Source organism: Equus quagga, chromosome 11, assembly GCF_021613505.1.
Source record: "Equus quagga isolate Etosha38 chromosome 11, UCLA_HA_Equagga_1.0, whole genome shotgun sequence".
Taxonomy (NCBI): Eukaryota; Metazoa; Chordata; class Mammalia; order Perissodactyla; family Equidae; genus Equus; species Equus quagga.
In genome coordinates this window covers 93,836,460-93,859,639 of record NC_060277.1, presented here as the reverse complement: position 1 = coordinate 93,859,639, position 23,180 = coordinate 93,836,460, and the positions used below count along the sequence as shown (strand labels likewise).

Genomic DNA, 23,180 nt, shown 5'->3' with positions numbered 1-23,180 from the left:
TGGCCTCTCCTATTCTTTCCTTACTGGGAATCCTCTCACTGGGAATGCTCAGCTTCTCCTGTTCTCTTCTCTCCCATTTCCTTCCCTTCTTTCTAGGGTCTTTTCTTGCCCCACAATCTAGATGAGAGACCTTCATCCACAGAGCTGAGAGTCAGGGAGAAATGGGGTAAAAGAGAGCTCTTACAGGCCTGGACCTCTTTCCTTTCTGTTGCTTTCATGAGCCGCCCCCATTGCTATGAGTCACCAGAATCTTGAGCTCAGCTGAGCTGCCAGCAGCCTTCTTCCTCCCGCCTCCTCCAGCCAGGCAGATATGCACCCAAAGGGCCCTGGAGCCCACTGTCTTCCTACTTGCAGGGCCAGAGCTCCCTCCTTCATCTCTAGGAATCTGCAACATGAAAACATTGAGATGAGTGAGCAAAGGAGTGCAAGAGACCCCAGCACGTGCTCTGTCCTGGAGCAGAAAGCCGGCTGCCTGCACGGCAGAGCAGGATCGCCAGCCAGGAGAGCTGGCACACTTGGGCACACAGCCTTGTCAGCATGTGAGAGGGGGCGTGGGAGAGAACTGGGTAAAGAGGCTGTTTCAGGAGCAGGCATCTCCTCCTGGCTCCCTCTCTGGTCAATGTTTCTTCTCCTTAGCCTCTCTCCTGGATGGACATCATGGCACTGCCACCTCTGAGATGTTTTCTTCCCCTCCTTCATGGCTTAGGGAGCTAGATAGGGCACGTGCATAACAACTTTCAAGGTGTTAAAACAGGAAGTTCAGAGATACAGATCTCTCACCAGCCAGTGGGACACACTGAGAGAGAAAGAGGAAGGGATCCCATAAGAGTAAAAGCTAAACCCTGGGCCAATGCTGAGCTCCTCAACAATTCCTTTTTTTCCAGAGTGCAGGAGATTCTGGGGACTGCTACCTCTGCCTTCCACTTACTTCAAGTCTATCCCTCTTTCCCTGCAAAGGCTCAAGGTTTCTTCTGGACTCCAGAGCAAGCTCTAGGCTCTGACTCCAGGTCTGTAGATCTGACACTTTTAGAGTGTGCCACATACCACTAGAGTGTAAGGCAGGGCTGGTGGGGATTGGAGGAAGGGAGGCCCTGTTCCCTAGAGAAACATCCAGAATCTAGATTGAATCCTTTAAGGGCCTTTTTGCCCTTCCAGTATGCCTCCAATGTTGGACTAGGAGGAGACAAAGGGTGTGAAAGAGGGCCTACAGAAAGCCTGACACCCCCTCCCCTTCTTCTTCACTGCATGCTCTTCTCTGCTGCTCTGTATTTCAGAGGAGAAACAGCAGCTCTGTAAATAGGAGCCATCTAATAAATCCCCCAAACAATACTTAATATGAATGGCCTGCTCTATGTTAGGCAGCCAGACACACAGGTGGGACTTCAGGCCTCAGTTCCCAAATTTTCCCTGTCTTCTCCCCACTTTCAGGCTTCTCTTGATCTCCCTTGACAAGAGAATTTTCCTTTTCAACTCCCTGGCACAGCTCTCTTCTGCTACCCCTCCCCCTGCAGGCCCTTGGAAACAGGGTGGGGAGCTAGATGAATTCTTTCCAGACTGTCTTGGTGAAATGAGAAGGGGCCCTTCTCATTTTTTTGGCAGTAAAGAAGACAGAGAATCAGACAGCCAAGGAGATGACCTTGAGGGTCTAAGGAGAAGGCAGGTTGAGGCTGGGAGGCACTAAAAGAGGCATATCCTACTCTTCCATAGGGCCTCTGGGCATATAAAACAGGGGTACTAACGGCTGGCCCTGTTGCCTAGTGGTTAAATTCGGCGCACTCCTCTTCAGCAGCCTGGGTTCGGTTCCCTGGCGCGGACCTACACCACTCATTTGTCAGTGGCCATGCTATGGCAGCGACCCACATACAAAATAGATGAAGACTGGCACAGATGTTAGTTCAGGGTGAATCTTCCTCAGCAAACAAACAAACAAAAAAACAAATGGGGTGCTAAGACAGAAGAGCAGACAACTCTGGGAGAAGGAGAAAGGTGTTGGGGCTTGAAGAGCATGACAAAGTTTCTACCCACACTGCTTTCCAAGCTCTGTGCCCATCCTTGCCCTGATCCCAACTTACTCTCATGAAATACAGAAAAAAAAAATGTTAAATTTTTTGAGGAAGGAAGAAGATGCCAGGAAACACCACCTTGGGTAACCTGGTGAGAAAGCCCCTCTTCTCCTTTATTCTTGCGCTCCTTAAACCAGTGTCTGAACAGTGAAGGAAACAGGGAGGTGGAGATAGGGACAGCTGGTAACATGCCCTTCTCTCTAGTGTGCACTAACACCACACAGAGCCAGATGGGGCCTGACTAGAGTTCTGGGGCCATGGCACCACAGGAATACAGGGGCATTTCTGACTCAGCATTCAGAGCCTTGAGTTTCATTGTATCTCTGTTCTCAGCTTAGACATAGGACAAGAAGTAAAAGACCACTCTTTGCTACATTTTTTGGCATAATTTCTCTAGCAGCTTATATTGCAACAGGGAAACTTGTAATAAGATCTCAAAAAAAGCTTAATATTTAGTCATCATTGGGGGATTTATTTCTTAGTTAAGGAACCAGGGTAGTTGGTGCATGTCCTTCCCTGTGGACCTTACAGAATATGGTAGAATCCCATGGGAGTTGGGGGGCTGTGGGGGATCTATCTGCTTGGAAGCAAGGGAATAAATGAGATGACCCCTGGAACAGGCTGTATGAGGGCAATGCCCCCCCAGTAAGCACCTGCCTGACTCCCCTGAGTTGCTTCCAAGACTCGGGGACCAGAGACACAAGAGAGAGTAACATCCCACCAACCCTCTTCCCTTAACTTTCCTCTCCAAATCCTACCTACCTACCTTTCCCTGTGTTCCCAGGAACTCTTCAAATCCAGAAACACAAAGCAACTCCAGGACAGGATTCAACTGTTTTCCTTTCTTAAGGTCTCCATTTCCACATCTGTAAAATGAAGCGTTCAGCAAGAGGAGCTCCAAGCTCTCTTCCTTGCAACAGTAAGGTTCTATGATTCATACCTGAAAGGCACCAGGCCTCATTTGCATGCCGTTCTGCATGTAATCGCAACGGCACTTATTTTATGTCTAAACATACAGAAATATCTCTGGACTCTGCCCTTCTCTTCCCTCTTCCACAGTCTCTGGTTCTACAGTCCCTAGCTCTTGTCCTCTCTCTTCAAGAACCTCAATGCTCTGTCTCCAACTTCCATTCACATTTTTACAGGACTCACTGAGATAAGCCCAACTGGACAAAACCCTAGGAGCAAGAAAACAGCCTTACCTAATATTCTGGCTGCAATTTTGGGCCCTAGACCAGAGTCAATCGGTACAGTTCCATCCTTTTTGAAGGTCCTAGCAGTTCGGGGGAAATCCTGGCACCTCTCTCCAGTGCTTCCCCTCCTCCTCCACCTCGCTATTCTCCATGCCAGAACGCAAAGTGGCCAGTGATTGATGGGCCTGGGTTCCCGGTAACCGCACCCAGTGGCCCAATCCTCCTCCCTTACCCAATCCCTCCCCTGTCCCTATTCAGAGATCAGATTGTCTCATGTTGGTCCCTGAGGTCCCATTAATTAAAAATACATCCAATTAAATGGCAGGTGAAAACGTGCTATTGGAGCTCTCCACCCCCCTGCCCCAGCTTGGTATCCCCAATCCCCCCACCCCCCCGCACTTTTAAGGCTCAGCTGTGCTTTGAGCTGAGAAAAAAAAGAGAAGAAGAAAGAGGGAGAGAGAAGAGTAAGACATAGGGGTAGGGATATGAAGGGGGGGACTATTTGAATCTCTGCCAGGGTAGCATGTGCCAGCCTGGGAGGGTGGCACTGTGCCCTGGTGTCTAATTTCTGGAGGTGTGAGTAGGTTCAGTCAGCTGGGTACCCACCTCCATTTCCCTTAAAGGAGCAGAGGGAAATCAGAGGGTGTGGCTAGCTGTGCTGCCCTCATTCTGGGCTTGGTGTGTGAAAGGCAGAAATGTAAATGGTAGAGAGCCCTTAGGAGAGAGTGTGATGTTCAGGGGTTGGGAGAAGCTGAGGCTTCCATTCTTGGTATACCCCTGCTCTTCCCCAAACTGCAAAAAAGATAAAGAAGGGCCGGCTGGGACCCAGGTGGCAGGGCATGGCAATGCTCCCAAGCCAGACTGTGCCTACCCCTGCCCACAGGAAAGCTAGGAAAAGAACGGAAGGAGAGAGGAAGGAAGGAACCATAATTTGGATGGGAACAGATGGGTCAGATAGGATAAAATATACAAGGATAGATGTTTGTGTAGACACTACATCCCCCAGCACCTTATAGGTAAGAGGGTCTGGAAGGACCTGTCCTGTTTCCCCTTACTCTAGGCAAAAAGCAGCAGCAGTAGTGTGAAGTCACCTCAACCTGGATACCTGGCAGGCTGTGAGTAGGGCATCTCCCTTGATGGGCGCTGATCACACTCATTCTCCTCCACACTTGTGGTGTCCCCAGCATTTTGTCAGGTAAGGCATCTGCCCCACCTCCCTCTGCCCCTTGTGAAGCCCTCTGGCCCCAAGCAATGCAAAGCTAATGGGCACGAGAGCTGTTGGGAGAGGAGCTAGGAAAGAAGAGATGACCAAGGGTGCTCTCAGAACCTAGGTGAGAGGGGGGGATTGCTAACCCAGGGCCCCCACCTGGTCTCCTTGGCAGCCTCAATACCTCCTCACTTCACTTTAACGCTAATTGGAGATTTTAATCTGCACTGCTGCTCTGCTCAGGGTGCTAGGGGGGAGCGCCAGCTGTGCAGTAATTCCAGCAGCACCGACTGTTTAATCAAGCTGTCCTCCTGGGGAGGGGCCCTCGGGCATGGGGGTAGGAGGGAGGAGGAGAACCTCTGTTATCTCCCTTAGCCTGTTCAACGTGCAAAGGTTTCTTGAAGACTGAGGATCAGTTGTGGGATACCTCATCTCCCTAAGGACCCCATGGCCACTTGGACCTCTGGCAGAGCCATTACACAGTATGAGGTCAGAATGAGGCTCATGGGCCAAAGAGCCTCACTCCCCATCCTGCTTTCTGACATCTTTTTTTGGCTCAGAGTCCTGGGGTGTCCTCCAGCCACTCAGGCTGCAAACATCCACTAGACCATCTGGAGCTCTGCAGGTTTGTGCAAGGGAGGTGATGGGGGCATAGAAGGCTGAACTTTCCCACTCTCAGTCTTCTCAGACCTCTCCCCAACACTATCTCACTAATGAAGATACTTTTAAGAGAAATAAGAGATTTCTGAGATTTGTAAATTGTAAGAGACTTTTTTCTCTGAAAAGCACAGGTACCCCCACCCTCTGAACTGGAAAGTGACTGTCTTGAAAGCAGGGGGAGAGTGGGGTGGACAGCTGGAGCCTCCTACATCTTGAGGGAAAGAAGCACCTGTGCAAGGTGTTCAGTGTCTAGAGTTAGGGGGCTTCTCAAGTTCAGCTGGGAACATACTGACTTGTCAGGCCACTAGGGCAGAGTCTTCAGAGTCTCAGGCCATTTTTAAGAAAGAACAAGTGGTGCTAACTATTATTCTGGCTTCTGAGGCCCCAGCTCTCAGGCTCTCTCAAAGTGTTTCTGACCCCTGTCTTAGGGAAAAGGTGCCCTGGTTGCCCAAACTCTGTCCGCTAAGGGGCAGGAGTTTAAATTGGTCAGCAGCACCCTCGTGTGGCAGAAACCAAGACTGCAGCTGGCCAAGTGGGCCAGCTTCCTTGAGGAATCAGAAATCCAGGTTGACAGACAGGTGGGCAGGGTTATAAATGTTGGTGCTTTCTGTGCCATCAAGGTACCCCATGCATACTTACTGCTCAACTACTTCCAGGAACATTTCTGTTTTCTAACACCTGCCCAGCCCTCCATCCACCCCATCCTAACTCCAACTCAAGGTATGTGCCTACCAGGGGAAGGAAGCACCTTACCCAGAGCTGGCACTTATTTAGGCCTGCTGCTTGTGCTGTCTGGATTGCATGGGTGAAATGCACTGTTGAGAGAGGAGGCCTAACATCAGAAGGGTAAGCTGATGTTACCTCCAATGGCAGGAGAGGCTCTGGCACCCCAGCTAACTCTCTATAGGTGCCAAACAAGAGCTTCTATCTGAGCTCGAGACAGAGTACCACCTTGTGGTGGGTTCTGCCCTATGGCAATCCATTCTCCACTTCCTGGGGGGTCTGGGAATGAACAGGGACAGATTCTCAGAGCCTGACATCCTTGTCCTTGGGAATGGACAGCAGATAAAACACCTTTCCCTCAAAAGATCCAGGTACTCCCCAAGGATTCCAGGCCATTGGACAGAATGCATGTCTGGGACTTTAGACTTCTAGCCCCAAGAGAAGGGCTGCCTGTCATTAGACCCTTTCCCCAGTCAAATACTATCTTTTTACTGGTTCCTTCTTCCCACACCCACTAAATGGGGGAAATAGTTCTGAACTATAGAGAGGGGATGGAGATTTAACATAAGGGAGGTCTTGCTAAAGATTAGAGCTGGAAGTCACCAAGGCAGAGAGCTGAGTCACCATGGCCTTCCCCTTGTTGGAGATATTTACCAAAGAAAGAAATACTCCCAGAGAGAAATATGACCCTCTTTGGGGTTGGTGGGGAGGGAGAGGAGCATACTACCTGGCAACAAGAAGAGTAGGGCTGGGCAATAGAGGCTGGTAACCTGCCTGATTCTGGGCATTGAGGATGGAGAGAAGCAGGCTTGTAGGCCTCTATTTCTGGTGTCTCGCACAGTGTTTGTACAGATAGGATCTCCCATCAAACCTGGAAAGGAAGCGGAAAAGCTGATGAGAGGTAGTAAGAAGGGATAGCACTGCCCTACCCTGACTCAGAAGAAAAGGAGAGAAAACAGCTTCTTGGGGAAGAAGAAGGCAGGGCTGTGTGTGTGTATGAGGTGGTGGGTAAGTGGGGCACCTGCTGTAGAGGAGAGGCTGAGAGTAACTGATATCAGCATCCCACTGGGGAGGACTGTCCATTAGCACAGCTGGCCAAGAGGAAAGAACAAGAATGAAATGACCACCAATGCAAATAAAGGGGGTTACCCACTCTATCCAGGAGGGAGAAATTGTTAATGAGAAGGTAGAACACCATAATGGGTCAAACAAAAAGATAAGAAAACTCCTCTGAAGATCTTTGGGAATAAGAAACTTCCCTGAGACTCTGTGTGCATGTGCATGTGCGTGTGTGTGTGTGTGTGTTTATCCTTACAGAAGCAAGCTAGAGGTCTCTGATTAGCCTTAGGTCCATACCTGGCTTTAGAGTCTGTGAAAGAGTGAACTTGTCAGGGCTCCGGATGCCAGGTGGCTGATGGACATCAAATTCCTCAGAGGCCATCCCTCCTGCTGCTGCTGCCACCTGTAAAGGAAAATGACAGGTTACACTATACATGAGACAAGGGACCAGACACCAGAGGATTTTTGGTCTTTGACCCAGGGAGCATGGCCTTGATAGATAACAGTGATAGTGATGGTCACCACTCTTCTCATTCCCTCAAACCTGAATTCATGAAGCTCAGAAGGGTTCAGAGGAAGCTTAGGTATGCTCCCAGAGAGAGTTATAACTGTTCTAAGACTCCTACCTCCAGGCAACCAGCTCCCAGTCTGATAAAATAAAAACCATATTTCCAATACTTAAGAGATAAGTTAGGAATTCAACAAAAATAGAAGCTCTGAAACCCAAAATTATAAAGGGTAATGAAGGTTCAAGGTTAATGCAAAGTTAATGCAAGGTGACTCAGAGGAGGCCATCTAGTTTTAGATTAGATCACCAGCTTGAATTCGAGGCTCGCTTGTCCAAAACAGCTTCTTCAAGAAGGGCTTGAGGAAAAAAAAAAAGTGCCTATGAGACAGAAAGCAGGTTTGAGGGGCAGCAGACGATACAATTTGGGAAAGTAAGTCTATCACACATTCCCTAGGTAGAGATGAATTTGTGTGGGGACCAACTCCACATTTCCCCTACGCTATCAATTAGAGTGTGATGGAGAAAATGTAAAGGAGATGCATTGAGATCTATTTCTTTGTCATCAGCAGACAATGCTCATTTTGCAGATTCCCTGCCCCTCTAACCCAGACCGATAACTTTTCCTCTAAGCTGCCCAGTGGTGCCTTCTCCCTCCAAGATTCTGCTTCCAGTTTATGGACTCTTCAGCATTCCTCTCTCTGCTCATTGGCTCTCAGACTCATATGTGTAGAAAATAAGCATTGGAAGTATTGAACTGTAGATACATCTGAGAAAGGTCCAAAGAAGGGAAGGGAGTCTCAGCACCAGAGTAAGATGACTTCAGAACCTGCTGTGCATGTCAGCTCACTGAGCACACTACTTAGGGCTTAGGTCCCTGTGGAACACCACACCACCTTCCTTTTGCCTCATCAAGAGAAAACCGACAACTCAAAATGAAAAAAACAGGAATAGGAGTAGAGGGTTCCCCCACCCCAATTTCCTGTAATCTCAGAAAATATCTCATTTTACTCAGAGTTCTGTACTCCTTTCTCTAATTAAGAGACTCCTCTCAGTTTCCCAGCAGGTGAGATGTGTTTTCTTTCTCCCTTCCTTCTAATTTTGCTTCAGTATAGCTGCATTGTAAAGCAAAGGAGCCTGAGTTGAGATTTAGGGTAAATTCCTCACATTTTCTCTAGGATTTTTTTCTGCTATCCAACCCCCAGAGGTGGTGTCAAAGTGCTCCTCGTACTTGGGGGATAACTGAGGGCATCAGGATCTTTGGCTGTGGCGGCCACTTGCTTCCCAATGAACCAGAACTATTGACTCTAAATAAAAATTACACTTGTACAATTTGCATGTCATTGAAAAATTAGTCTTTGAAGTAAAAATATATAAAGCTTCTTAGTTTTTCAACTAACGGTTTTTAAATCTACCTTTCCTGCTCAATCTGTCCCTCCTCCCTCAAAATCTCACAGTCCTACCTTCCTTGCCTGAGGAAGCTCAGGGCTCTTAGGAGTTGGTGATCTTAAAGTTAGGGGCTCCGTACTCATGAAGGTTAAGATTCTGGCCTCTTAGAGTCTGGTCTTGGATGGCCTCCACTAACTCACTCACTGTGAGACTGTGGGCAAGGCACTTCCCTTCCCTAAGCCTCAGTTTCCTGCTCTGTAAAGTAAGAGGCTGAATTAGGTGACCTCTAGGGTCCCTTTCTAGGTCTGAACACTTAACGATTCTATAAAAGGAGAAGACCCAAGTGCCTTCCCATCAGGAAGTTAGACTTTCCTGTCCTTCATACCTTCTCTTTGGGCCACTGCAGAAAGAAGCATCCCTGTAGATGCCTGCCTTTCTCATGCTGGCCTAACTAAAGGGACAAACAAGAGAGTCCCAGTAGGAGGCTTTCCTTTAAGTGCCAAACTCCTTCTATTACGAAGAAAAGATATTAAGAAGGTGATCTAACTCTAACCCTGAATCTTGATAAAGGAGATAGGAGACAAGGCAAGTATGGGGCAGAAAAAGAGTATGATAAGCTATGCCCCCCCTACACACACCTTAGACTATTTAAGAGTCTGAGCATACACTTGGCTTTCCCTTAGAGAGCTCCATATAAGTAGTGGCTGCTTATCCAATACAACTGTGTGTGAATGGGAGAAGCAAGCAAGGACATGTGTAAACACATCCAGAGCATCAACATAAGTGTCCAATCAACGCACACATACTCACTCCTGTTCTTTCCTACTTTAGGCCTCTACATGCCTTGTAAGAAGCTATGGTGGGAGGGGACACTACATTCCAGTCTTCCCGCTCCTCAACGACAGAAAGGAAGAGGCAGAGACAGGAGCTACTTGGCTTCCTATAAATTGTTTTGTCCTTCCTCACAGCTGCAATCAGAAGCTAAGGGCTCCCGCAGGCCTTGTTCTGATCTGCTGCAGGCGATGGAGGGTTTTTGAAACGGAGAGGACTTGGCTGCAGCCCCGTTTCAGCTGCCATTGGGGCAGGCTAATGGGCTCATTCGGGAAGACCCCCACCTGCCACACTAAAGAGTCCCCCGCCGACCCCCTCCCCAGTCCCAACCCAATTAATAAATGGGGGCTCCCACTTTATGGCTCTGGGAGCAGGAACCAGAGATACAAATGACCCCCAGGGAGGAAGAGAAAAAGGCCTTCCAAGAATCAAGCCAGAGAATTGTGCATCCACAGGCACACGCTGCCACAGGCTAGTCATATCCCATTTTCAAAGCATTAAAGGGGAAGAAATTGGCAAAAAACTGTATTTTCCTTCCCAGATCTGGAGTGGGATAGCATTCTTGAAGTCTGTGGGTACACCCCAGCAATAAACTTTCACCTGGTTCTCCAACCTGAAAAGGGCAGAGTGCAAGTGCCCATCTGGGCACACAGCACATGCTCCACTATTTTCCAGGGGCAATGCCCCCTCCTAGACTCTCCAATACTGAACACAGACACATCCCATCAAGTGGTTTTACATTTCTACTTCTTAAAAACAAAGCAGCTATCTCTTTCCAAGATCTCATCACCATCAACAGCATACATACGTCCTGGGGCCATCATCTTCAGGCTTTTATCCCTCTCCTCACATCCAAACTATCATCAAGCCTTGCTAATTCCTATAGACCCCCTTTCTTCTCATTCTCCTTGTCCTACTCTAGTGCAGGCCCCCAGGACCTCACATCTGGACAAGAACAACAATATCCTAGCAAGCCTTCCTGTTTCCTTGACCCAGTACAGCTGGAAAAGTTCTCAACATCATATTCATCTCATCATGTTCTGCTCCCGGTTGCTGCTTACTGAATCAAATTCAAATTCCTCATTCAGGCCGAGACTGCTCCCCCAACTTCATTTCCTAACATTGCTTTCCCATACCACACTAACTAGTCCATTCACAGTCCTCTACACAAAACACACATAAACCTTCTTCCATAAGTTTTCTTCCTCTGATCACCTTCCTCTCTTCTGTTCCATGTCCTCTATCTTCATTATCTTCAAAGAATCTTTTCTGGTTAACTCCAATTTTTCTGATTATTCTTTTGCTTTGGGTCCCTCTGTACTAGGTTACTATTTTATTTTTTAACCTGCATTAATGTGCTGACTTATAAATACCGATTTCCCACTTCCCATTCAGGTATAAGACTCATCTCTCACTAGACCCAGAAGCTTCCTAAAGGTGGCTCCTCCCCTAATCTTCCCCAGAAGTTGCCCTGTACTCAGGACATGACTCAGCTAATCATATTATTGCTCCCCACTGAGGCAGCCCTCATGGTATAACTTTTGGGATATCATATCAAACAACTACAAGGAATACAATCTTATTCTGTCAATTTTCAGGCTGCCACCTGCCTCTACCAACATTGAACTTGGCACTGAGTCTGTCCAAAATTACAAATTGTTTCATGACTTCAAAGTGTGTTAAAAACAAAACAATATCCCCCAAAACAAGCACGGTCACCAAAAGAAGTTGTTTATCTCCTTGATTCATAGTATATAACCACTATTTTCTTTGAAGACCCCTTAGAATGAGAAGCCCCATTTTGCTCCCTAATTCTAAGATTACTCCCATACTCTCAGGTCAAGACCTGATTTTCTAGAATGCAAGTCAATCCCAGAGCCAATAGTAATCTTGTTCCCTACCAGGCCTGCCTCTAGACTGCCTTTGACCATCACATTTTTGCAAGGTCTCTAGGAATAGAGAAGTTATTCATGAGTCTCTCTCAACTAGTGAGTACTTCCTTAGATTAACCTCACTCTCAAATGCTGACTCTTACTTCCTCCAGTTTAGCCCTGTGTGGTTAGACCAGAAAAAGTGATCTGCCACTCCCCTTTATCTCCTACAAATTGCTCAAGATAATAAGAGGGATTTGCCCTTTATTCCTTCTATCCTTTAGCCTCAAGGTGCTTAAGAATCAAGATAATAAAAGCAAAGCACAATGCTCGACACATAGTAGGTTCCTGATGATGTTAGTTTCCGTTCTCTCCCTTCTTTCTCCCAACACCATAGGTTTCTCAACCTTTTAGGGCCCATTTTTTCACTGGCTAAAGATGGCACTGAACTAGACAAACTAATGTCCTTTTGTAGCTCTAACATGTTGTGACTCTAATTCACATATTTTGGTTTGTTTGCACTTCTATGCATTGCCTTCACTTGGATCTAAAATGAAAGGGAGAGGAATAATACTAGTTTCCAGGTTGACCTAAAATACATAAAACCACTTGCAGGAGTTTTAAAACTCAAAAAATACAAATAATTTTTTAACGTAATGTATCCGTATCATTCCCTCCTTATTCCTGAATTACTCTCTTGAACTATGTAGATAGCAGTGCTAAGCAAAATGTCCCTATGTAAGTTATTTGCTTAATACAATATAGCTTCCCTAGCGAAAATGTCTTAAGAGCATCCTCCTGCCTAAGGGTTCTAGACCCATCCTCCAGCCATAAAGGTAACACTACTGTAATCGAGGGGCATCCCCTACTCACAGTAATGCTTTAATGGGGCCTCCCTGAAATGAATCATGAACCATTAAGTCAATTATCCCCTAACATTCACTAGCCCAAACATAACTCTTCCTTCCACTCCATCTCTCTCTCTCTTCTTTATAAGCAATTATACCCTAAGTCTGTTTGTGCAGCCCAGCTACCAGGCTGCTCTAGTTCTCCCTTCTTCCCATCTCCTTCTTATATTGCTTCATTTTATATGAGATCTTTGGTTCCCTAACAGAAAATTTAAATACTGGTACAAGGCCAAACTCAGAAGTTCCTGAACTTACAAAAGGGATCAGACTCCTAAGCTTTCTCTAAGTCTGAATTCAGCCTCTTTTCTCTAGAGCTGAAAGCATTCAAAATTGCATTAGCCTTGGTAGGGAGGGTTGTCTGTCTACAAGCTGATCCTCACCCAAGGTGAGGCATTGTTGTAGTTCTGAGACACAGGGGGAGAAGGATACTCTCCTTGAGACAACCTACCAGATTGGCTTCTTAAGGTAAAGAAAGGACACCCTCCAAGACTCAGGCTTTTTTTTTCACTTAGCTCTGACTGCTACATTGTAGCCTTTTTAAGCTCTCCATGCTGCCTCCCTCAGGGATAGTTTCGCTTGGATAAAATGTCCTTCATTCCTTTAGAATTATCAACATTATCTTCAGTTTACAACCATCCTAGAGCAAAACATCCAAAAATCCATCTATTTTCAGGTCTTAAGGAACCTAAGTCTAAGTGAATTGACATTTCATGGCTATACTCTCTCATTCCAGAGAAGCATGCTGTGGCTGAGGGATGCATACTGAGTAAGCTTCACTAACAAATACCCATCTAGAGAGTATTAAAGACCAAGTTCATATCAGCTTCTTTCTCTCCGCCTTGGACTACTAATTTTTGAGACAGAGATATAATGAGAGCAATCCAGTGGCCAAAGTGTTTTGGCACCCTACTTATTAATCACCAGGGTATCAAAGCAGCTCTCATCTGCTTTCTAATGGATAGCAGAGCCCTCTTCTCACCAAGCTTTACTTGTCACAGACACCATCTGCAACTGAGCTTAGAAATGTCATCAGCAAAAGCAACAGTCTCAGGATATGAGGGATGAGGATGAAGAAGTGAAGGTTGAGACTCTCTGCCTTTCCTAGACCAGCAAAAAAAAAAAAAAAAAAATCTCCTGTACTCCACACAACATAAATTAAAAGCTTCTTTCATAGCTCTCAGCAGTAATAAAGCATGGTTATTTTGCTTTCTCCTTCACCTATCACCCCATAAGTTGAAGATCTGGAATAGATATTTGTCTTCTGAATTGCCTCCCATTACCCTTCAAAACTATGAAGCAGCAATAACTCTATATCACCTGCAGGGTTAAGCAATCAATACCTCTGATAGGCCTAAAGCATACAAGTTGGGTAGTGAGTGGGGAGAAGGGAAAAAAATAGGAAATGAAAAGAAGTGGGTGGACACATTAGAGACAGCTACATACAGCGAGGAGTGGTAAAATACCACCAGTAATTCCTTCAGTTGTCATACTTCACCCAAAGTCTATCAACTCTTGAAGTAAACTTGAAAGTATTCCTAAGGCTATAGGAACACTAAAAAGTGTCTCTATAGATGAGAAATGCTACACCTGGACAGTAAAATTAACCAGAGTGTCCAGGAATGCTCACCTTGCCTCTCAGGACCACAGAAGACTTAGCAGTTTCGCCTCTCCCTTGGGATGGTTGAACATTTTACTCACTTGAGGAACTCCCCACTTCCATTCCACCTAGCTCTTCAGGATGACTAAGTTGTGAACAGAGAAGTAACTCAATACTTAAAAAACAGTCAAGCTATGGGGCAATCTTTAATAACAATGGAAATCCCAATTCAGCACCATTAACTGTTAACTTCTTTGAGGCATTAACCGTACCATACAGTTAAGGATGCCTGTCTGGGAAGATGGTGCCTAAGAAATTTAGGTATTGCACAGCACGGTTTCTAGTTAGAAATAGCCTTGGGTGTGAAACAGAAACAAGTCCAGGTTAGTTAAGTCTCAGCCTTTAGGCCTAGAATTGAAGACAGCCACTGCTATGACAACACTCTCTAGTAGGTTGAAGTTCACACTCGTAGTCATGAACTTGCAATATATGAAGACTGAAAACAAATTCCTTTTCTCTGGAGGCTAACCAGGAACACAGGATTCCAGGCATTGGAAAAATCTTGAGCCCCCCATTCTCCTTCTGGGTAAAGACATGACAGCCCTCAGGCAAGTGAACATCACACTTAAACTTTGGGGATTCCAAAAACAGGCTGGCAACCCTCATCATTACTTTTTGAACTCAACTTCTAATTTCCTTGTTCTATTGTATCCCTTAACCTTGTACGATTGCTCACCCCACTCACAACTTCCTGATACCTATTCTCCCTTCTTCCTGTTTCCTGATGGATTTTATCTGCTCTCTGCCTACTTAGGTCATAACTAGCAGGACTGCAGCACATACAAGGGAAATTTAGTTCTCAGTATCCTAAACCATGAAAAAGGGAAAGGAATCCTCTCCTCAGGCGGAGATAGGAAATATTTTGGAGATAATAGGAAATTTACCCTTATAAACAACTTTGACTCACTTCCTGGATTGGCAATGCATCAGGAAATCTCAACAGAGATAGGAACACTAATCCGAATGCTGACCCTACTCATGGTAACATAGGAACTGGTGGGGGCTAGAGAGTTATGGTTTAAGAGACTATTCTTTGGTCTAAACAGCCTCTTACCAACTTTCCTTGATGACAGTTGAGCTCAAACCCACTTACCTCTCCTTTCAGGAGGAGTTGGGGTACACGAAGCTCAACTCTTGATGGCCTGGCACTATCATTATTTGTGTAACTGTTTTCTACTTTAAAAAATCACATCTTACGGTTTTTCCCAACTCTTTTTTTATTTTCTAGTTCCTAGTCTAGTGTTCCGAAGCACTTGTTCAAACTCTGAGACCTACTCTTTTTTTTTGGTAGTTTCTAAGTCTACGGTGATTCTGAGACAAAGGACCCCTAAGATAAAGTGGAGGAAAAATGCCCTTTATACATAATTAGATCTGCTCAGAGGGTACAAATTAAGAAGTAAATGCAATGGAGCAAAAGTGGTATAGTAACAGGAAATATTTAATTTTCCAATCTCCACTTTCCATTTTTATAAACTGAAAGAAAAAAATTTAATATATTACAAAATATCTGTACATAGACAAGGTACACCCGATGGGGGGCAAAAACAAGAGAGAGAGAAAGGAATACAGTGTCAGGAACCTAAATCAGGGAGAATGAGGTGGCAACTGACACTTTTCTGATGCAGCACTCTCTCTCAAAACCTGCTGGTAACCATTTTAGTACTGTAACTATATATGCATATTATATATATACACACACACACACAAGTGGTTGGGTAATGTCTGTGGCATAAGCTAACCGAAGTCCTACTTACAAATTTGTGCTAACTGCCCTGCGTTTAAACATACAGATCTGATGTTGTTTTCAAATCCTTATCATTCCTATGTATAGTGAAGAAAAAACTAAGGAAACTGGGGAAACTGGGTCAAGCAAATTTGTTTTCAAAACCACAAAAATGATCATGGTCAAACCAGTTTTGCCTCTCATTCATGAACAGAATCAGATTTCTCATCTGTTCAAAATAACGTATTTAATGCACGTAATACCTCCCATTGTACAATAATTAAAACAAAAACAAACCCACTTTTGAATATAATTTGCTTTGTAATTTTCTAATAGTCAAGTTGAAATTCTGCCAAACCTTCACTTCCATCACATTTATAGATAACACAGCTGAAAAATTAACAAATACCTTTTCTTCCTCCATACAGATTCCAGGATATTTAAGTGAGTTTCTTTTTTCCTCTGCTTTTAGAAATAGTCAAAATTACCAGGCTTTTTTTTTTTTTCTTCATTTTAAAGGTTAGACTCCCAAAATGGGGTTGAGGGGTGAGATGGGATCATACATACACACACACACGTGCACACACTCACCCCCTTCCCTAGTAGTAGGGATGGGGAAATGGAGACTTAAGTATATTATTTAGAATATTTGGCATAATTAAAAATAAGAAGTTGGAAGAGGGAGGGAAAAACATTATTGATGACTGCTGATAACCAAAATACAATTAAAATATATAGAGAATTTTATTTATTTTGATGGGAAACCAATTTTTTTCACTGGATACTTTCGAAAGTATCCCAGGCTTAAGTTCTTTAATCAAAAACAGAGAGTGGGGCCCAATGCCTTAAATTCAAATATTCTAAAATACAAAAGCCCATGTCTGAGGACTAAGAAGTCAACAGACAAAAGGTTCAGATGAATTTTAATGCAATTTACCAATAGCATGTCGGTGAGCCTAGTAAATTTAACTGGACACACTGTTATAAAAAGCCATCAATGCCAAAACGGCTAGAAGGTTCTCTTTCTGATCAATGTTTGGCCCTGAGGGCAAGGTCAGACCAAAACCCAGAGAATAATAAAGAAATACACACACTGGATATCTACCTATTTCAGTAACAAGGGAAAATAGTCTTCATGTAAGTATCTGAAGAGGATTCTTCTTTCAGTTCCTTAACATTCTTTTTTTTTTATTAGTGCACCTTTCTCTTACAAGTAGTTTTTATTTTTTAATATAAGAACTTGGCATTGAAACACGAAACTTTACTTGAGTTCTGAAAACTATTCTCCAAGATGCTGAAGCATGTTTGCCCTCTTTGTAAAAGGAAGCTAACCTACATTTCACAAAGGTCTAAGTCTGTGCAGATAATTTATATGAACGTGTATGTTTTTAAAACACATTATATGCTGGTACTCACATAGAAATGGAAGCCAGAATGAGAAGCCTTCCAAGTTATCCCACCCTGAAAGCCTTTCTCTTTTCCATTTCCTGTTTATAATATGGCAAAATTCTTGCCACGAAGTCATAATTTAACCCCTTTTACCAAAATCAAAACCAAAACCAAATCTCTCTCGAGGAAAAATCCCTAAAAGAACTGGCAGGATATACATGCTAAGATGTGTATATGTCAATACTGTTCTTTCTCATGGTCTGCTCTTTTAAAATTATTTTTTAAAAAAGGTCTCAAGTATTGATATAGCTTCAGAAAAATATCCACCCTAAACTAGGTTACATTTTCATGTATTTTCAGGATGTCTTTTTTTCTCTTTGACAATATTACAATGCACTGTTTCAAAGTTTTTTTTGACATAAAAATATATGTGTAAACAGTATGCTAACTGCTCTTATTAGCCCTCTAGGTATGGAGGCATCATCTCTAACCCCAGCTCAGCAGCAATGTTCTAGGCTGTCTGCATTTATAAATCTTCACCATCAGAACATGGTTTTAAAAAAACAAAAAACATTTTAGAATTGAAGAGTTACAGAGAACAATATAGGAGTTTGAATTTCCTTTCCTTTATTTAAAAAAAAGTAAAGAATTATCCCAGGTTCTTGGGCATCTCAACGATTAATTTTTTCCAAACAAATGCCTCAAAAAGAGAAAGAGAGAGAGAGAGAGAGAAAGAGAAACTCTATAAAGATGGGGTAAAAATGGGAAGAGATGGGGTAAAGTCTACCTACTTGCCCAAGAATGCCACTTTCTACAACCTGCTTCATGTGCAGGGAGAGGGGGCATGTCTTTTGTCAAAGTGGAGCAAACTTTAAGGATGAGTAATTTATTTGGAAAAAAGGTATGTTCAAGATGCTCAATGGGGAAAAAAAAAGAGTTCACTTGAGAGCAAAAATGTGAGATGGTGGAGAGGAAGGAAACATTTATTTAAATCAGCCAGTCACTCTGTTTCCCTTATAACAAAAACCTAAGAGCAGCTCAAATTTTTTGAACACTATTCTCTTTAAAGAAGAACAAAACAACTAAATTCAAAAGAAAGAAACCATAAAAAACCCCCAAAACTTTAAAAACCTAGAGAGCCTCTCCTGAGCCATCTCAAAATTGAAATCATTCTCTTTTTCCTTCTGCTCAACAAGTGCAGGCAATGAACGAACTAATAAAACATTTACTTTTCAATTTAATGACCCTCTCCACATTCTCTACTTATATCTACTAGGTAGAGTTGAAGTAAATGTTCTGGCTATAGCCCATCAAGGGGGAACTGGTGCCAAAATCATTATTTTTAAGTCGCCTGCTAGTAGCAAGTGAGCAAGGAATATAATGGACAGCTTTGCAGTAGCCAAATGCAGATGATTACCTTGCTCTGGCAAATGATTTCATTAAAGGTTCAGAGACCTGGATGGAAGAATGGATAGGGAAAGAATCTTTCAGGACACTGAAGTCTCTGGGCTAGTAAGGAACTCCTCTCCCTCTTCCCCCTCTTGGCGGGACTCTTGTAGGCCCCCGATAGAGTTTTCCGTAAGAAGAAGACTGAGCTGGGGCCCCCCAGTTAAGGCCTGCTCCTGAGCTGCTGGCCCCAGTAGGTCCTGGCCCCAGCTCCCCATAGTTTTGCAATTTGGTCTCTGCATGTACCACAGAGTTGCTGCTTCCCTCAGCCTTCAGGAATGGTTGCCCGACCACTGAGGGTAATGCTAAGGGGACCCTGGCAAAACGGAGGTCCTGGTCCCCTGGGAACTGCACTGACCCTGTGCCCTGGTAACTGCTGGACTCCCCAAGGTGGCTCACAGAGCCTGAGAAGGTCCTGTTCTTCACCAGGGTCTGGGCCAAGGATTCTGTCAAGGCTGGACCAGAGTTGCGTTCGTCAGTGTCAGTGGCACTGAACCCTGTTTCAGGCCCATCAGTGTTTCCATAAGTCCTGTTGGGATGGGGTCGGGTGGAGTATTCCATTGATCTCAAGGCCTGGTGCTCATGTGGCAGGTGGCCAGAAGGCTCTGCTTCAGGCTGGGTTAAAAGTTGCAGCAAGGCGGCTGTCACGGCTGGGTTCAACTCCTGGGGGGCGCTGGAAAGATCGCCTTCAACCAGAGGGGGTGGAGGTGGCGGCGGTGGAGGTCCGGGGGGCTCAGGGGGCCTCTTCTCTGGTGGAAGAATGTGAGGAGGACACGCTGTGGAAGGGTTACTTCTTTTAAACACCATCTTATAAATCACATGTGATTATAAACACAAACACACACACACACACACTGCCCAACAAAAACAAATATCAATACAAGTAACCAAATATATATAAAGAATAAAATCGTGGGATCAGAAATGGCAATTTATAAATAAAACCAAGTGATTGAAAGTAAAACAGTTGCATTCTGGATCTAACAGCTGGTGTAACAAGATCGTATGTTTCAAATGATTGTCCTGATTTTTGTCTGAGATTTCCTCCATTTCCTTCCTTAAGGAACTGTTCTAATATGTAGGCTGTTGGCAGCCTCCCCGCCCCTTTATGCTGTTGGATCAAAACATTAATGAAAATAAAGAAGGAAGATGAGAGTGAACAATACACACATGCTGTGGTCACATTTCTAGGACATAATCTTGCTGTACAATAGGAGACCTTGCATGGACTTAGCTAACACATTTTACAGAACATTTAACACCTGAAATGGAACTTAAATAATATACAGGAGAGAGGAAATAAAGTAAAAACCTTTCATTACCGTCATGTATAAATATACACTTGCTTTTCCACACTTCAGTCCCCTCTCCCCATAATCACATTCTGAATAAAGGGACATTAACCACCATACTCTCATTCAGCCTCCTATGTTACAGTAATTATAAAGACTAAAGTAACCTTCTTCTATCATAATTTTCTATGTTGTTTTCCAACCTCCTGCATTTTTCCACGCTATGAAAAAAAATGACTATAGCAATGTCATGCAGAATGGGCTGATGATAAACATCTGTTTATCCTGGAGCCAGTGACAAGAACTGAGTATTCAGAAATGTATTAAATACTATATCTTTCCAAAGATCTTTGTCTTTTTTGAACCACTCCCCAGACATTTTTTCCCCCCACTGCTGGCTAAATTTGCCTAAGCATGGTAATCATTGTCTGATAATGAAATCCTGTCAAGGCAGGAGAGCAGAGATGTAAAATGGTGTAAGTTTGAGGACACACAAAATCAAGTACAGTCAGAATAGTGCCTTTAGAGTTGCGAGTCACTCTGCTGAAGAAAAGGTTTAATGTTTTGAGATATCTTCCAAAGGAACAATTTTTCTGTTCCCTGTGGAAGCATAGTTTTAAATGTCCATATAGCCAGTAGTTTATTGTCTGAGCTAGTGATAAAAAGTTATTACTCAGACAAGCTGAAAATAGTTTTTAGTTATAATTTGATATTTTGATAGCATATTTACCACAATTATATTTTGTAAAGACAATCAGTAAAGTAAGTATGCATTTTCTTGGCGTGCAGATGAAAACACTACAAAATTGTAAAATTGTGCAGTGGAAGGATGAGGTCAGGTGCTATATGTAACACACAAGTAGGGTGACCAACAGTCCCAATTTGCCCAGGACTGAGGGGGTACCCAAGTTGCCGACTTTCAGTTTTAAAACCAGGACAGCACTGGGATGAGCTGGTCATCCTACATAAAGTACCACCCAGGTTACTTAACAGATTGGCTGGTTGACTAGGTGGTAGGGAAAAGTAAATTTAAGGACAAAAAACTAGCTATGGAAAACTCACAACTTGAAAAGTAGACATCTTGAAAAAGGAGAGCTAACTGGACTATAAATCTCTATAGATTTCAGAGCTTTTTGCTGTCAACACTACATATCTCACTACCTAAGAACATCACAGTACCAGTTATTTTTTAAAAGTTTTGGACTATACATGAAATGGAACACCAGAGTTTGTTTTAATACTGAGGGCCAACAACTTTAAAAATGCCTAACTATAAAAGTGGGCAAAGCTAAACTTATATTCTTCCAGCTATACCACTTTTCATTTTTAAACTTTGCCTTTTAGCTAAATAGCCTAGTTGTGTTTCAAGAGAACTAATTCTTGAGCTCAAATTCTTTCACATGTATAAGAGGATGAAAACTATTTCAAAGTAGCAAAAGCACATGGATTATAAAGAACTATTAAAAAAAGGTTAATAAAACTTCTGAAGGGAATTAAAAATAAAGATCACATCGAAAAAAAATCATACTGTTAAAAGATTTAAAGTGTTAACAATATTGCCAATCCTTAACAGTCTGTAATAACAGACGAGGGACTAATGAAATGTACAAATAACTTAATTCAATCATAACCCCTTCCCAACAAATACAGAGTAGCTGAACAGTAGCCAAAGTGATAGATTTTCACCTTCTTATTCAGTCTGCCCTCTGGTGGAAATGCTAATGAACAGTAAAATAGCCAAATAAAAGGCAGCAGGGGAGAAACAAGAACAGGAGAGACATAGGAGAGACACCAACTGGATAATCCAGGGGTGACTGTAATAATTAGGAGCAGCATTTTTACTCTGAAAAGTAAATCCAACAATTTATGACCATAGGCCAGGTCTTAATTTTAGTTCAATTTCATTTTGACCAATAGCTTGTCGGCTCAATTATTGGGTGAATTTCTTTCAATCACTATGCTATTTAATTTGAACCATGTCTTTTAGGTGTTTAATTATAGACTTTTTTTTTTAAGATTGGCACCTGAGCTAACAACTGTTGCCAATCTTCTTTTCTATTTTTTTCCTGCTTTTTTCTCCCCCAATCCCCCCAGTACATAGCTGTATATATTTTTTTAGTTGTGGGTCCTTCTAGTTGTGGCATTTGGGACACTGCCTCAACGTGGCCTGACGAGCAGTGCCATGTCTATGCCCAGGATCCGAACCGGCGAAACCCTAGGCCACTGAAGTGGAGCGTGTGAACTTAATCACTGGGCCACAGGGCCGGCCCCGAAGAATTTTTTGGGGGGGTGTGGCATATGAGATATGAGACTAAGAGGCCTGCTTTAATTCTAGACCAGCTTTCTCTGTTATTCCATGTTCCAGAGTCTCTTAAAAACAATTGAATCAGTATCACAGAGTAGCAAAGTGAATTAGGAACACGTTAAAAAGAAACACACTAAGAAAGTACATGAGTTCTAGCTCTGCCTCTGCCAATAATATGTTTCCAGCAGTGGGACCATAGGCAGGCAGGCTTATTTAAACTCCCTGGATCCTAGATTGTAGTTTTCCTACCTGTAAAATGGATAATTTTGTTATCTTCCAGTTTTAAAAGGCTTTACATATGAAAAATAACTTACATATTTGACCCTATACCAGTGGAAATAAGGCATATACTTTATGGAACATCCCATATGAAATGTGAATGCAGGACCCTAAAGTTGAACGTTAGTGTACCTCGTCAGCCCTTGTGCCTCTTCTCATTCCCCAATTCACAGGGTCTTCATGGATAGCGAAAATTTCCACGTAGTTGAAAATACTTTCAGATAAGTAATGATCTTACAAAGACTGTGAATCAGAATTGATTAGAAAATTTAAACTTCTTTTCCCTCTAATAAATTGCATACTGTGATAATGTGAGATCAAGGGTATAACATATTTTCTTTTTTCTTTATATTATATAATGCTCATTTACTAATCTGGGGTCCGCTCAATTATTTCTTTCAGGAATACAGATTTAAAGAAATCATTTTCATATGCTATTATATTTTGGAAAGGACATGTATGGTATTAATTATCTACTTAGAAATATTCCCAAATTATTCTTCAGGAAATTAACAATATTTTATTAGGCTTTTCTTGACTGTATCTTTCAGGCAAGACTCTGGTATCCAGCATCCACTACACTAAAGTACAACTGATTATTTGTACAATCTGTTTGTTTGGAAGGCAGACTTTCAAATGCTAGTACTAGTTGGCCACCATACACACAGTGGTTCAAGATG

General features: G+C 43.3%; 1 protein-coding gene across 15 annotated transcripts in view; it reads right to left on the bottom strand.

The window, feature by feature from the left end:
- Window positions 1–23,180, bottom strand: part of CDK12 (cyclin dependent kinase 12) — a 70,597-nt gene that overhangs the window by 13,901 nt on the left and 33,516 nt on the right. For 5 of the 15 annotated variants that reach the window (XM_046674702.1, XM_046674700.1, XM_046674703.1 and 2 more), the window contains exons 14-18: window positions 18,983–19,400; window positions 7,203–7,308; window positions 6,574–6,717; window positions 2,830–2,929; window positions 185–385 (exon numbers count right to left, since the gene is read on the bottom strand). In XM_046674702.1, coding sequence (XP_046530658.1) covers window positions 7,209–7,308; window positions 18,983–19,400 — 518 coding nt within the window. In that variant the 3' untranslated portion in view covers window positions 185–385; window positions 2,830–2,929; window positions 6,574–6,717; window positions 7,203–7,208. Of the gene's footprint in view, window positions 1–184; window positions 386–2,829; window positions 3,004–6,573; window positions 6,718–7,202; window positions 7,309–15,503; window positions 19,401–22,632; window positions 22,744–23,180 lie in introns of those variants that run through there. The other 10 variants (XM_046674697.1, XM_046674698.1, XM_046674704.1 and 7 more) reach the window with 9 other exon arrangements.